At 34.6% G+C, this 15,000-nt stretch overlaps 1 protein-coding gene across 3 annotated transcripts in view; it reads right to left on the bottom strand.

Moving 5' to 3' along the window:
• tmprss2 (transmembrane serine protease 2) overlaps positions 1–15,000 on the bottom strand; it is a 22,154-nt gene that overhangs the window by 6,128 nt on the left and 1,026 nt on the right. Inside the window, 7 exon segments of one of the 3 annotated variants that reach the window (NM_001008623.1) lie at positions 144–306; positions 1,886–1,929; positions 4,722–4,772; positions 5,353–5,479; positions 5,568–5,684; positions 8,772–8,864; positions 11,308–11,584. In NM_001008623.1, the coding sequence (NP_001008623.1) occupies positions 144–306; positions 1,886–1,929; positions 4,722–4,772; positions 5,353–5,479; positions 5,568–5,684; positions 8,772–8,864; positions 11,308–11,584 (872 nt within the window). 3 annotated transcript variants of the gene reach the window in all.

Below are 15,000 nucleotides of genomic sequence, written 5' to 3'. Positions count from 1 at the left end.
AAAGTTTGCCTTGCCTAGTCATGCAAAAAATGTTGCTAATTATTAATGTAATCAACCGGGTGAGTATGGTAATAAATATTAGTTGTTTTTTGTACCCCATTCAACCTGGTGTCTTTAAAACGAGCTAATGTGTAGAGACTCACTGATGAACGCAGTGCGCCGCAGTAAGGATCCAGTAAGGAGTGATGATGGAGCCGCCGCACAGATGCCTTCCAGAATAATGCAGGCTGACCTGCCATGGCCACACCCCCTTCGAGGTCACAGTGGTCCCACCCACAATCCGGTTCCCAGTGCTCCGCCCACAATCTGGAACAGAAGTTACAAATTAAAATAAACTACAAACTTCACTTATGTTGGAGAAGTTCAACTAAAATGACAACTTCTCACATCAGTAAACTGACAACTGCTATGCACTCTCTAATCAGTTGTAAACAATTTTAGTATTCTTATTTCTTTTTTTGTCCTGTTATCCCTTATCAATGCATTGATAATCTGTGAGTAGTGCGAGTCTCTTTGGATTTGAAGTATTGTTATTTTATAAAAAAAAGTCTAATAAAATATAATATAATATAATATAATATAATATAATATAATATAATATAATATAATATAATATAATATAATATAATATAATATAATATTCATTCATTCATTTTCTTGTTGGCTTGGTCCCTTTTATTAATCTGGGGTCACCACAGCTGAATGAACCGCCAACTTATCCAGCACGTTATTATACAGCGGATGCCCTTCCAGCCGCAACCCATCTCTGGGAAACATCCACAAACACTCATTCACACACACTCATACACTAAGGACAATTTAGTCTACCCGATTCACCTGTACTGCATGTCTTTGGACTGTGGGGGAAACCGAAGCACCCGGAGGAAACCCACGCGAACGCAGGGAGAACATGCGAACTCGTATAATATAATATAATATAATATAATATAATATAATATAATATAATATAATATAATATAATATAATATAATATAATATAATATAATATAATTTTCCCAGAGATGGGTTGCAGCTGGAAGGGCATCCGCTATGTAAAAATGTGCTGGATAAGTTGGCGGTTCATTCCGCTGTGGCGACCACGGATTAATAAAGGAACTAAGACGAAAAGAAAATTAATGAATATAATATAATATAATATAATATAATATAATATAATATAATATAATATAATATAATATAATATAATATAATATAATATAACATAATATAATATAATATAATAAAATATAATATAATATATAATTTTATAACTAAAACTGTGTTATATTTAATCAACAACTTCATATTAATTAATGACTGTTGAAATATTTTAAAGCTTTGAATGTTACCATGCTTTTACCATGTCATTACTGCATTTATGAAAATAAAATTCAAAAATACTTTAATAAATTTTAAATTACATATAAAGACTAGTTATGTTTTGTATTTTAAAACTGATGAGAAATCGTATTTGAATGGTATTTTGTTTAAATGTATAAGAGCATTTCCTCTTAGAATTACTAGCTTTAACAACAGGAATGAATTGAATTAAAATTATTCAAATCTATTACTCACAATTATTCAAAATGAGTGCAAATTATTAAAACCTTTACATTTAATTCTAACAAAACAATAACATTAATGTGCTCTGAAAATCTTTCAAATAAGATAAATTCATTGTACTTGCATAAACTTCAACGTTCAGCCAATTAAAGTGATATAGTTTGCATGCTGCAATGCTTTACCAATAGGTGTACAAATTCAGATATACCCATAATATTTTCATAGATGTTTTAAAACTTCAATGGTAATTTTATAAGTATTTTTCACACTTGAAAGTCATGTAACAAACATAAATAATTAAGATGCAAAACTATTATCTTACCAGTACATTTGAGTGACACTGCTGTGGAAGATTGACAGGCTGAACTGTATCAACATAAGGGCAACACAAAAAGAAGACTTATTAAACAAGATCATACATAAAACATATCATTAACCAGTCATTAAATGGGTTCTATTTAGTATTTTACAATTGGTCTCAGATGTCCCCAAAATATATCAGCTCATTATACCTTACGATCATTTATTATATGATGTAAATGCTAATTTTTGAGTATAAGCAACAACAATAAAAGTACTGTAATTGTATGTCTTTAAATGCAAATGAGCAAAATGTGGGAGGAGCCTTTACAGCTCATGCCTCGGATACTCAGTCGACAAAGAAACAAAACATCTGCATGCATTTAATACCAAATTTAAAGTGCAATCAGAAACGTTACAGAAATCTGACTCGCTGAAAAAAACATTCATTGGATTTACTCAATTTTCTTAAGGTAAGTGGCTGCAAACAATTTATATGAGCTGAATTTAAACAAACAATAAATAATACATTTAAATTTCAAATGTTTTTCTTTAAAGTCCTGTGATGAGATGATGCCAACCATAGAAGACGTCTAGAGGTCTCCATAAACCTGGACCAGGCCATATCCTGAGCAGATGCTGTGGTGGTCGTGGAGGAGTGGAGAGCATGAAGCAGGTCGCACACCAGAAGCGCCGCTCGGCGCCGCGACACGGCGCGTACATGACAGTTTAAAGTATCACCCACCAGACGCGCACATTCGAATGATATTTAACATGAAACTAATCAGATGGCGCTCTGTGGCGCGGCTGAAAAATGAACTGCGTGCTGAGCCGTCGCCGGGCGCCGCCGACAGCCGCCGACTTGCGGCGCCGGTGTGTGTATCCTGATAAAAACCTATGTTTAGAATTCTAAAATGCTTGGCGCTGCGCGGCGCGGCGCCGAGCGGCGCTTCTGGTGTGCGACCTGCTTGAGACTGATTCCTGAAAGACTCCAGTGACAGACGAGTCTCCTCACTGATCTTGTGGGCGAGCCTGTACACTAGCTGGTGACCTACTCACATCTGCAGCTTCTCCACGACGGACGTCAAGCATTCTCGAGCCTCCAGCGCCTAGACTACAGCTCTGCACAGGACGTTTGGCCAGAGGAGAAAAGGTCATACCCAACGGAGTCTGATTTTTCTCAGGGTTTTTTCCCTCACTTTCGTCAATTGGGAAAGTTTTTTCCTCGAAACTGGCTTGCTTGATTTGGGACTTGTGGAGCTGCACATTGATGGATTTGCTCTTCAGTGTTTGGACTTTCAGCAGTGAAAACTAAACCAAACTGAACTAAACTGAACTTCAACTCTGAAAACTGGACTGACACTGTTTAAATCTACTAGAACTTCTATGTTAAGCTGCCTTGACACAATCTACAATTTAAAAGCGCTATAGAAATACAGATGAATTGAATAATTTGTTTGTTTAAAATCAGCTCATGCACATTTTTTGCAACCACTTACCTTAGAAAATGTTGTGAATTCAATAAATCTTTTTTTTCCAGTGCTGTCAGACTACTGTATGCATCATGCGATTATTAGACTAGTAACTAAACAGCAATTCTAAAAAGTAAAATAGTACAAAATAGGTATGCACTTTTTTTTTCGGCTGAAAACATTTTGAGGGGCCAGAAATTCAAACAAATGAGCCGAATAAAAGGCTATGCTACACTGTACTGTTCAGCGCGCAGGTTTCACTCTTCTTTTAGCCATAGACATTGCACAGACTGGAGTAGCTTTCAGACCAGATGCGGAAAGCGCTGTGCAATGAAACCCATTCATAGCAATGGCTTGTGCCAAGCAATGTTGGTTTGTTTTTGCACCATCCAAAGTGCAATGTCACGCTCTGTGGATTTTCCACTCACATACACATATACTTGGATGCATGAACTGCACATGTCTGTCAAATGACACACCAATAGGACAGTAGGACGCTGGTAAAATGACGCCTCTCACCTTGTTCGCCGTCAATAAAATGTGATTGTTTATTTTTTTTTATCTGTATAATTTAAGCTACTGTGGCGATGCAGTAGCGTAGTAGGTAGTGCTGATGCCTCACAGCCAGAAGGTTGCTGGTTAGAGCCTCGGCTGGGTCAGTTGGCATTTCTGTGTGGAGTTTGCATGTTCTCCCTGCATTCGCGTGGGTTTCCTCCGGGTGCTCCAGTTTCCCCCAAAGTCCAAAGACATACGGTACAGGTGAATTGGGTAGGATAACTTGTCTGTAGTGTATGAGTGTGAATGACTGTGTTTCCCAGATGGGTTGTGGCTGGAAGGGCATCCGCTGTGTAAAAACTTGCTGGATAAGTTGGCGGTTCATTCCTCTGTGGCGACCCCGGATTAATAAAGGGACTAAGCCGACAAGAAAATGAATGAATGAATGAATAAATTTAAGCTATTGTGTTTAAATTTAAAAAGTCTTACAGAATTACTTTAGAATATTTAATAAAATATTAATCATTACAAGGCCGGTTTTCAGCCTAGTGCATCTAGAATTTACAGTTTCGGTCCAGAATTGTCATTTCAATGGATCCAATTCTGTCTTTGGACTGTGGGGGACACCGGAGCACCTAGCGGAAACCCACGTCAACTCAGGAAGAACATGCAAACTCCACACAGAAATGCCAACTGACCCAGTGACCTTCTTGCTGTGAGGCTAATGGGTTAACCACTGAGCCACAATGCCACCCTGTAATACTTTTAATATCTTATTAAATAGCTGGAAAATCAAATCTAAAAGAAAATCTAACGGTAAAAGGAAATCGAATGCACTCTTTACTGTATGTGTTCATATTCAGATTGGAAGAAAAGAGAATGTTCACCAACATGAAGTCAAGCGATGGCGACAAAATTCCCTGATAACCCGAATATGTGTCCCTGCGAAACAGACAAATGTTGCACATTTTACAAAACAATCACACCCAGAATGCATTAGACTAGTGGTGCCCAAACTCAGTTCTGGAGGGCCAGTGTTCTGCAGATTTAGCTCCAACTTGCCTAAATACACCTGCATGGATATTTCTAGAAAGCCTAGTATAAGCTTGAGTAGCTAGCCCACATGTGTCTGATTGGGGTTTCAACTACACTTTGCAGGAAACCGGCTCTCCAGGACTGAGTTTGGACTATGTGTAATCATTCAAAAGCAGGTGGTTGATAAGATTTTTATGGTGACGCTTCACTATAAGGTTGCATTAATGTGTTTATTAACATGAGTAAGCAATAAGCAATACATTTATTGCAGTATTTGTTCATGTTAGTTAATGGAAACAAAGTCATTCGTTGTCATTTCATCTTAACTCAGTGCATTAACTAAGCATGAGTTAGCATTTTAATGATGCATTAGGAAATGTTGAACTTTGATGTTTGATTAATTTTTAGTGCATATTAGTAAATAAATAAACCTTTCATTAAACCTTATTGTAAAGTGTGACCTTTTTATTTGATCGAATCTACTAACTTGTATCCGATCTCCGCACAGGCTTGCTTGGCCAGGTTGTCATTAAATCCATCTGAACAGACATTTTTCCAATTAGCGCTCACATTTGAGTACTTCTGAAGGAGGAAATTAGGTCCGTACAGACGATCTACAGAAACAAGACACAGTTCAGATATCGTATTATTGGGTTTAGCAAAGAACGCATCATCAAACATGATCACAGGAAATGATCTCACAGCATTGAGCTTCATCTTCTCCTGACGGACAGTCCACCGTACCGTCACACCACAGCGACACACTGACACACTTTTTATCTGCTTCACACATCCGTCCTTGCAAACACGCAAACAACCCTATAATACAGATGGAGAACATGTTTATTTATTTATTTATTTATTTATTTATTTTAATGCAGTATCATCAGCTTAGGCTATATTAATGTCAAAACCTATACAAACACATCTATAATACACAGAGAATATTCATTCTCTCATTCATTCATTCATTCATTCATTCATTCATTTTTAATGCCATATCAGCAGCATTGGTTATATTCATAGCAAAACCTATACAAACACACCTATAATACACATAGAGAACATGTTTGTTTGTTTGTTTGTTTATTTGTTTATTCATTTACTCATTTACTTCATTTATTCATTCATTCATTTTAATGCCACATAAGCAGCATTAGCTATATTCATGGCAAAACCTATACAAACACACCTATAATACACAGAGAACATGTTTGTTTGTTTGTTTATTTGTTTATTCATTTACTTCATTTATTCATTCATTCATTTTAATGCCACATAAGCAGCATTAGCTATATTCATGGCAAAACCTATACAAACACACCTATATTACACAGAGAACATGTTTGTTTGTTTGTTTATTTGTTTATTCATTTACTTCATTTATTCATTCATTCATTTTAATGACACATAAGCAGCATTAGCTATATTCATGGCAAAACCTATACAAACACACCTATAATACACAGAGAACATGTCAGTTATTTTATTTATCTATTCATTCATTCATTTATTCATTCATTCATTCTTTCAGTCAGTCACTCTATTTATTCAGTCATTAATTTTTTATGCCTTATCAGCAGCATTGGCTATATTCATGGCAAAACCTATACAAGCACACATAATACACATAAAAACATGTTTGCTTATTTATTTATTTATTTTTTCATATATTTATTCACTTATTCATTTTGATGCCATAGCATCAGCACTGGCTATATATTAATGGCTAAACTTATACAAACACATTTATAATACACATAGAAAACATGTTAGTTTGTTTGTTCATTCATTTATTAAGCCATTAATTCATTTAATTCACAGCAGCATTGACTATATTCATGGCAAAATCTATATAAACCTACAAACCTATAAAAACCTATAATACACAGAGAACATGTTTGTTCATTTGTTCATTCGTTCGTTCGTTCGTTCGTTCGTTCGTTCATTCATTCATTCATTCATTCATTCATTCATTCATTCAGCCATCCAACCATCCTTTCATTATATTAAGCTGTAATTCATTATTAATGCCATATCAGCAGCATTGTCTTTATTCGTGGCAAAACCAATACAAACACACTTATAATACACATAGAGAGCATGTTTGTTTATTTATTTTGTATTTATTAATTTTTGTATTCATTTACTTATTTACTCATTTTAATGCCATAGCATCAGCGCTGGCTATTCATAGCTAAACCTATACAAACACATTTATAATACACATAGAGAACATGTTAGTTAGTTAGTTCATTCATTCATTCATTCATTCACTCCATTTATTCATTCATTAATTTTTATTGCCTTAGCAGCATTGGCTATATTCATGGCGAAACCTACACAAACACACCTATAATACACAGAGAACATGTTTGTTTATTTGTTCATTCATTCACTCATTCAATTATTCATTCATTCATTCATTAATAATTTGTTTTAATGCCATATTAGCAGCATTGGCTATATTCATGACAAAACCTATACAAACACACCTATAATACACAGAGAAAATGTGTGTTTATTTGTTCATTCATTCAATTATTTTAATGACATAGCAGCATTGGCTATATTTATGTCAAAATCTTTACAAACACACCCATAATACACAAAGAACATGTTTGTTTATTTGTTCATTCATTCACTTATTCATTCATTTATTTACAGTATTAATAATTTGTTTTAATGCCATATTAGCAGGATTAGCTATATTCATGACAAAAACTATACAAACATACCTATAATACACACAGAGAATGTTTATTTGTTCATTCATTCATTCATTCATTCATTCATTCATTCATTCATTCATTCATTCATTCATTCATTCATTCATTCACTCATTTATTCACTCATTCATTCATTCTTAATACCATATCAGCAGCATTGGTTTTATTCATGGCAAAACCTATACAAGCACACTTATAATACACATAGAGAGCATGTTTATTTATTTATTTATTTATTTTTTTCATTCATTCACTTATTACTTTATTTTAATGCTATGTTATGAGCATTGGCTATATTCATGTCTAAACCTATACACACACAAATTTATAATACACATAGAGAACATGCTTGTTCATTTATTCATTCATTCATTCATTCATTCATTCATTCATTCATTCATTCATTAATCCATTCATTCATTCATTCATTCATTCATTTATTCACTCAATTTATTTATTCATTCATTTATTTTTTTGTGACATTAGCAGAATTGGCTATATTCCTGGCTCAACCTATACAAACGCATTTATGATTTATAAATGTGTATAATTTATAAATGTGTATAATTTATATATATATACCCCTTTCAGTAGATATGAGTGTCTTGAGTAGCTGATCTTGTATTTACAACCTGATCATGTATGTTTTCATTCATTCATTCATTTTCCTTCGTCTTAGTTCCTTTATTTATCAGTGGTCACCACATTGGAATGAACCACAAACTATTCCAGCATATATTTTACACAGCGGAAGCCTTTCCAGCAGCAACCCAGTACTGGGAAAAACCCATACACTCTCACATTTACACATGCACTTATACACTATGTGCCCATTTAGTTTATTCAATTCACCTATAGTGCAGTTCTTTGGACTGTGGGGGAAACAGGAGCAAACCCACGCGAGCATGGGGAGAACATGCAAACTCCACACCGAAATGTCAACTGACCCAGCAGAGACTTAAACTAGCAACCTTCTTGCTGTGAGGTGGCAGTGCTAACCACTGAGCCACCGTGCCATCATGTCTGTCTTCAAAACGGTAATTATTTCATTCATTTACCAACGGATTCCCTTCATGCGATTTGTTGTTTCTACCTTTTTCCCATTCAGTTTAGATAGAGAACAAAGATAAAGCTGGATGCATGTGTGTTTAGGACAATCAGTGAATGAGTTTCTTACCATAAAACCAAAGCACCGCAACTACGACTCCAGCAATGACCAGCAGTGTGACGACTGTGCCCACAATATATGGCCATTTTTTTCTCCTGGAAACTGTTGGAGAATCAAAGATCATGCAATCAAAAATCTGAAAATGTCAATATCTTAAAAGGATATAAGGCAAAATATAGAATATGTACATCTAAACATCCCACTCGGAAGTGAGAACGTCATATGGGTGTTTGTTGTGGAAATATACAGGCAGCTGTATACAGTATATACACAAACCATTTGGAGCAAGCCAGAGGTCAGAGCAAGTCTACAGTTAATGATTTGCTGACTCAAATGATCCATTAAAAGCAAGTCTTCAGTCAACGACTCAATGATTCAAATGATCTATTTGGAGACAGTCTCCAGTTATTGATTCAAATGATTCCAATTGGAGTAAGCCTACAGTCAATGACTCACTGATTCAAAAGATCGGTTTGGACTGACCTCCAAGTCAGTGACTCACAAATTCAAATGATCCTCTTGAAGTGAGTCTACAGTCAATGACTCACTGATACAAATGATCCGTTTGGACTGACCCCCAAGTCAGTGACTCACTAATTCAAATGATTCATCTAGAGTGAATCTCCAGTTAACAAATTATTGCTCGATTCAGAAAGTACCATTCAGAGCAAGTCTACAGTCAATGACTTGATGATTCAAATGATCCATTCTGAGTGAATGTACAGTAAACTACTCACTGATTCAAAGTAACTGTTCAGAAAAAGCTCAAAGTAGACGATTCACTGATTCAAAAGATTCATTTAGAGCAAGTCTACAGTCAGCGACTCACTGATTCAAATGATCCTTTCAGAGTAAGTCTACAGTCAATGACTCAATGATTTAAATGATCCATTCAGAGTGAATCTACAGTAAGCTACTCGCTGATTTGAAGTATCTGTTCAGAAAAGGCCTAAAATTAATGACTCACTCATTTAAAAGATCCATTCAGAGCAAGTCTAGTGTCAATCACTCACTGATTCTAATGATCCCACTAAGAAAAGGTCTACAGTCAACGATTTAAACAATCTGTTCAGAATAAGTTCAAAGTCAATGACTCATTCATTCAAATGATCCATTCAGAACAAGTCTAAAGTAAACGACTCACAAATACTAATTATTAATTAAGGGTGAATCTACAGTAAACGATTCACTGATCTGTTCTTAACAAATCCAATGTTAATGACTCACTGATTCAAATTATCCATTCAGGGAAGTCTACAGTCAGTGACTCGCTGATTCAAATGATCAATTCAGAGCCCATCTACAGTCAATGACTCAAGTGATTCAAACAATCAGGTTAGAAAATGTCCAACGTTAATGACTTGCTTATTCAAATGATCTAATCAGAGTGAACCAACAGTAAACGACTCACTGATTCAAATGACCTGTTCTAAACAAATTTAATGTTAATGACTCACTGATTCAAACAATCTGTTCAGAACAAGTCCAAAGTTACTAATTCATTTATTTAAATGATCCAATCAGAGTGAGTCTTGTGGAAATGAATCACAGATTCAAATGACATGTTCAGAACAAAGCCAATGTTAATGATGCATTGATTCAAGTGAACCATTTAGGGTAACTATACAGTCAGTCAATCACTGATTCAAATGATTCATTTAAAGCAAGTCTACAGTTAACGACTCACTGATTTAAATTATCAATTCGAAGGGAATCTACAGAAAATAGCTCACTGATTCAAATGATTATTTCAAAATAAGTCTACAGTAAACGACTCACTGATTCAAATGATTATTTCAAAGTAAATCTACAGTAAACGACTCACTGATTCAAATGATTATTTCAAAGTAAATTTACAGTAAATGACTCACTGATTCAAATGACCTGTTCTAAACAAACCCAATGTTAATGACTCACTGATTCAAATTATCCATTCAGAACAAGTATATAGTTACTGAGTCACTTATTCAAATGATCCAATTACAGTGAATCTAAAGGAAAGCACTCACTGATTCAAATGACCTGTTCTAAACAAACCCAATGTTAATGACTCATTGATTCAAATAATCCATTCAGAACAAGTACATAGTTACTGACTCACTTATTCAAATGATCCAATTAGAGTGAATCTAAAGGAAAGCACTCACTGATTCAAATGATCTGTTCAGAACAAGTCCAATGTAAATGTCTCACTGATTCAAATTATCTATTCAGAACAAGTCTAATGTAAATGACTCATTGATTCAAACGATCTATTCAGAGCAAGTCTACAGTTAACAACTCACTGATTCAAACAATCTGTTCAGAACAAGTCCAAAGTTAATGACTCACTTGTTCAAATGATCCATTCAGAATAAATCTACAGTAAATGACTCACTGATTCAAACAATCTGTTCAGAACAAGTCCAATGTTAATGACTCACTTATTCAAATGATCCATTCAGAGCTAAAGCACAGTCAATTGCTCCCTGATTCAAATGAATTAGTCTATACAGTATCTAATTCAGCCCACAACCAAATAAATCAATAAAGCAGCATGAAATACCTTTGTGGACTGGATTGGTGTCCAGGTAGATTGTAGGTGTGACTGTATGGTGAGTGTTAATAAGTGCTGGTTGAGGTGTGTAGTGAGGCAGGCTGTGCGCAGGTGAGTATTTCTGTGAAGGGTAAAGCACATGGGGATTTTGGGGCAGATGCTGTGTGTTTGGAGGGGCGGGGTACTGAGATAAAGCCGGGTTTACTCCAGAAGACGGTGCATATGGAGGCGGCCGCTGCTCCTCATCATGGAAACCGTAGTTCACGTGAGAGACATTGTCGTAGGTCTGAAAATAAATAAAATCAATCAGTTTTTTTCAAAAGACATTTAAAACATAATTTTGCTTCCATGATATAGCATGAATTTGATCTGGAAAAATAAAACATACTTCAGAAAGCGACTGAATTGTGACATTTTTATAGAGAATTTTGACCAAAGACCTTTTTAGGCTACATTGTTTTACAGTATGACTAATGATAAGTATGTACAAACTGTTCCAGGAAATGACTGCATAGTAAATAAGCTTTCCAATTTCCAATCATAAGACTCGCTCTAACTGTAAATATAATTAATGATATCGTCTGATTAATATATTAGTAATTATCAACAGTCCAAATGTCCACTTGGCAATGAATATTAGATAGTGTATTTATGTTTAGTGTTGAATATAATGTAATAAGAACAGTAACAATACAATATATTGTTGGTATTATTACTACTATGATGATGATGGCAGTAACTATATACAATATAAATATATTATTAACAAATTTAACTGCAGAATAAAAAAAATTACAACAATAACAGCAATGCATAATAATAAGATACAATATATTTCTTATTATGAACATAACATTATTATAAATTATAAATATACAATGCAGGCAGCGCAGTAGGTAGTGCTGTTGCCCCACAGCAATAAGGTTAATGGTTCGAGCTTGCTCAGTTGGCATTTCTGTGTGGAGTTTGCATGTTCTTCCTGCGTTCATGTGGGTTTCCTCCGGGTGCTCTGGTTTCCCCCACAGTCCAAAGACTTGTGGTACAGGTGAATTGGGTAGGCTAAATTGTCCGTAGTGTATGTGTGTGAATGAGTGTGTGTGGATGTTTCCCAGAGATGGGTTGCGGCTGGAAGGGCATCCACTGCGTAAAAATGTGCTGGATAAGTTGGCGGTTCATTCCGCTGTTGCGACCCTGAATTTATAAAGGGACTAAGTCGAAAAGAATAAATGAATATACATTGCATAACGATAATGATGATAATTATGTAAATGTACTATGTAATGCTATATAATAATAATAATAATAATAATATTTATAAAATTTATAATAATAATAATTATTATTAAAGTAATAAATAATAAAATATATATAAAAATAAATGTATATTTCTTATAACACACTCAAAAATGACTTTTGCTGCTTGTTTAATCTACTTATTTAAAAATGAGTTGAGAAAAACAACACAATTCTTGTTTTTCAATCATGTTTTTTTGGACAACTTAATTGATTTATGTTCAGTACACTTAAATTTGTAAAAAAAAATTTAAGTTAACTAAATCAATTTAAGTTGGGACAACATGAAGAAATTGTGTGGAATCCAGCATTTTTACAGTGTATGGCAGGAGCTAAATACTATCTACTTAAAAGGATATTAGCGAAAGATAATTGCGGAGTATAAAATACCACAAATCACAACAATTCAGGAACAAAATACTTTTTGCATAAAGAATTATAGTACAAATTCACTGTAAAAATAAAATAAAAAAAGTTGACTTGCTGCAGAGCTTTTTTGAGTTGACTCAACTTTCAACCCAATACTGCACTTGACTCAATTTAACTTGATTAAACTCAAAAATGTCTTGAAGCTGGTTGCCTTAAACTTTTAAGTTGAGTCAAGTAATTTTGACAGCGTACATATAGTTGAAGTCAGTATTAATAGCCTCCCTGAATTATTAGCCCACTTGTTTATTTTTTTCATCAATTTCTGTTTAACGTAGAGCAGATTTTTTCAACACATTTCTAAACATAATAGTTTCAATAACTCATCTCTAATAACTGATTTATTTTATTTTTGCCATGATGACAGTAAATAATATTTGACTAGATATTTTTCAAGACACTTCTATACAGCTTAGTCACATTTAAAGGCTTAACTAGGTTAATTAGGTTAACTAGGCAGATTAGGGTAATTAGGCAAGTTATTGTATAACGATTGTTTGTTCTGTAGAATATTGAAAACAAAATTAGCTTAAAGGGGCTAATAATTTTGACTTTAAAATGGGTTTTAAAAAATTTAGAACTGCATTTATTCGAGCCAAAATAAAACATATAAGACTTTCTTTAGAAGAAAAAATATTATCAGACATACTGTGAAAATTTCCTTGCTTTGTTAAACATCATTTGGGAAATATTTTAAAAGAAAAGAAAATTTAAAGGGGGGCTAATAATTCTGACTTCAACTGTATATCATTTCCCACTATGAAATATTAATATTTTGAAAATTATTTTACTGTTACGATGTTATTATTATTTTTATTATTACTTAATATTATTTTTGTGATCATTTAAAATATTTAGTAATCAATATTGTTCATTTACAAAGTTCCTCTTTTAGAACTAAAGACGTTAAACAGCCTATTTTCTTTTTTATTTTATTGCTAAGCATGAATTCAGGAACAAAAGTTAAATTTCCAGAACTAACTTTTAAGATAATACTTCCTCATGAAATATCTCTCTTTTATTTAAATGTACATCAATAATACCACAGTAAACGATCATCCAAAAGTCAGACTACATTTATTATGTTGCTAATGCAAACATGGACTTCACCTATATACTATATAACTGCAGGTTAACTTATACACTCACCGGCCATTTTATTAGGTACACCTGTCCAACTGCTCGTTAACACAAATTTCTGATCAGCCAATCACATGGCAGCAACTCAATGCATTTAGGCATATAGACATGGTCGAGACGATCTGCTGCAGTTCAAACATCTGAGCATCAGAATGGGGAAGAAAGAGGATTTAAGTGACTTTGAAGGTGGCATGGTTGTTGGTGCCAGACGGGCTGGTCTGACTATTTCAGAAACTGCTAATCTACTGGGATTTTCACGCACAACCATCTCTAGGGTTTATAGAGAAAAAGTGAAAATATCCAGTGAGCGGCAGTTCTGTGGGCACAAATGCCTTGTTTTATGCCAGAGGTCAGAGGAGAATGGCCAGACTGGTTCCAGCTGATATAAATGCAACAGTAACTCAAATAACCACTCGTTACAAATGATGCATGCAGTAGAGCATCTCTGAACACACAACCCGTCCAACCTTGAGGAGGATGGGCTACAGCAGCAGAAGACCACACCGGGTGCCACTCCTGTCAGCTAAGAACAGGAAACTGAGGCTACAATTCACACAGGCTCACCAAAATTAAACAATAAAAGACTGGAAAAACGTTGCCTGGTCTGATGAGTCTCGATTTCTACTGCGACATTCGGATGGTCGGGTCAAAATTTGGCATCAACACCATGAAAGCATGCATCCATATGTCTTGTATCTACGGTTGAGGCTGGTGGTGGTGTAAAGGTGTGGGTGATATTTTTTCAGCACACTTAGTACCAACTGAGCAACGCGTCAATGCCAAAGCCTACCTGAGTAATATTGCTGATTATGTCCATCCCTTTATGACCACTGTGTACCCATC

The sequence above is a fragment of the Danio rerio genome, chromosome 10 (assembly GCF_049306965.1).
Source record: "Danio rerio strain Tuebingen ecotype United States chromosome 10, GRCz12tu, whole genome shotgun sequence".
NCBI lineage: Eukaryota > Metazoa > Chordata > Actinopteri > Cypriniformes > Danionidae > Danio > Danio rerio.
This window is presented reverse-complemented; position numbering and strand designations above follow the sequence as displayed.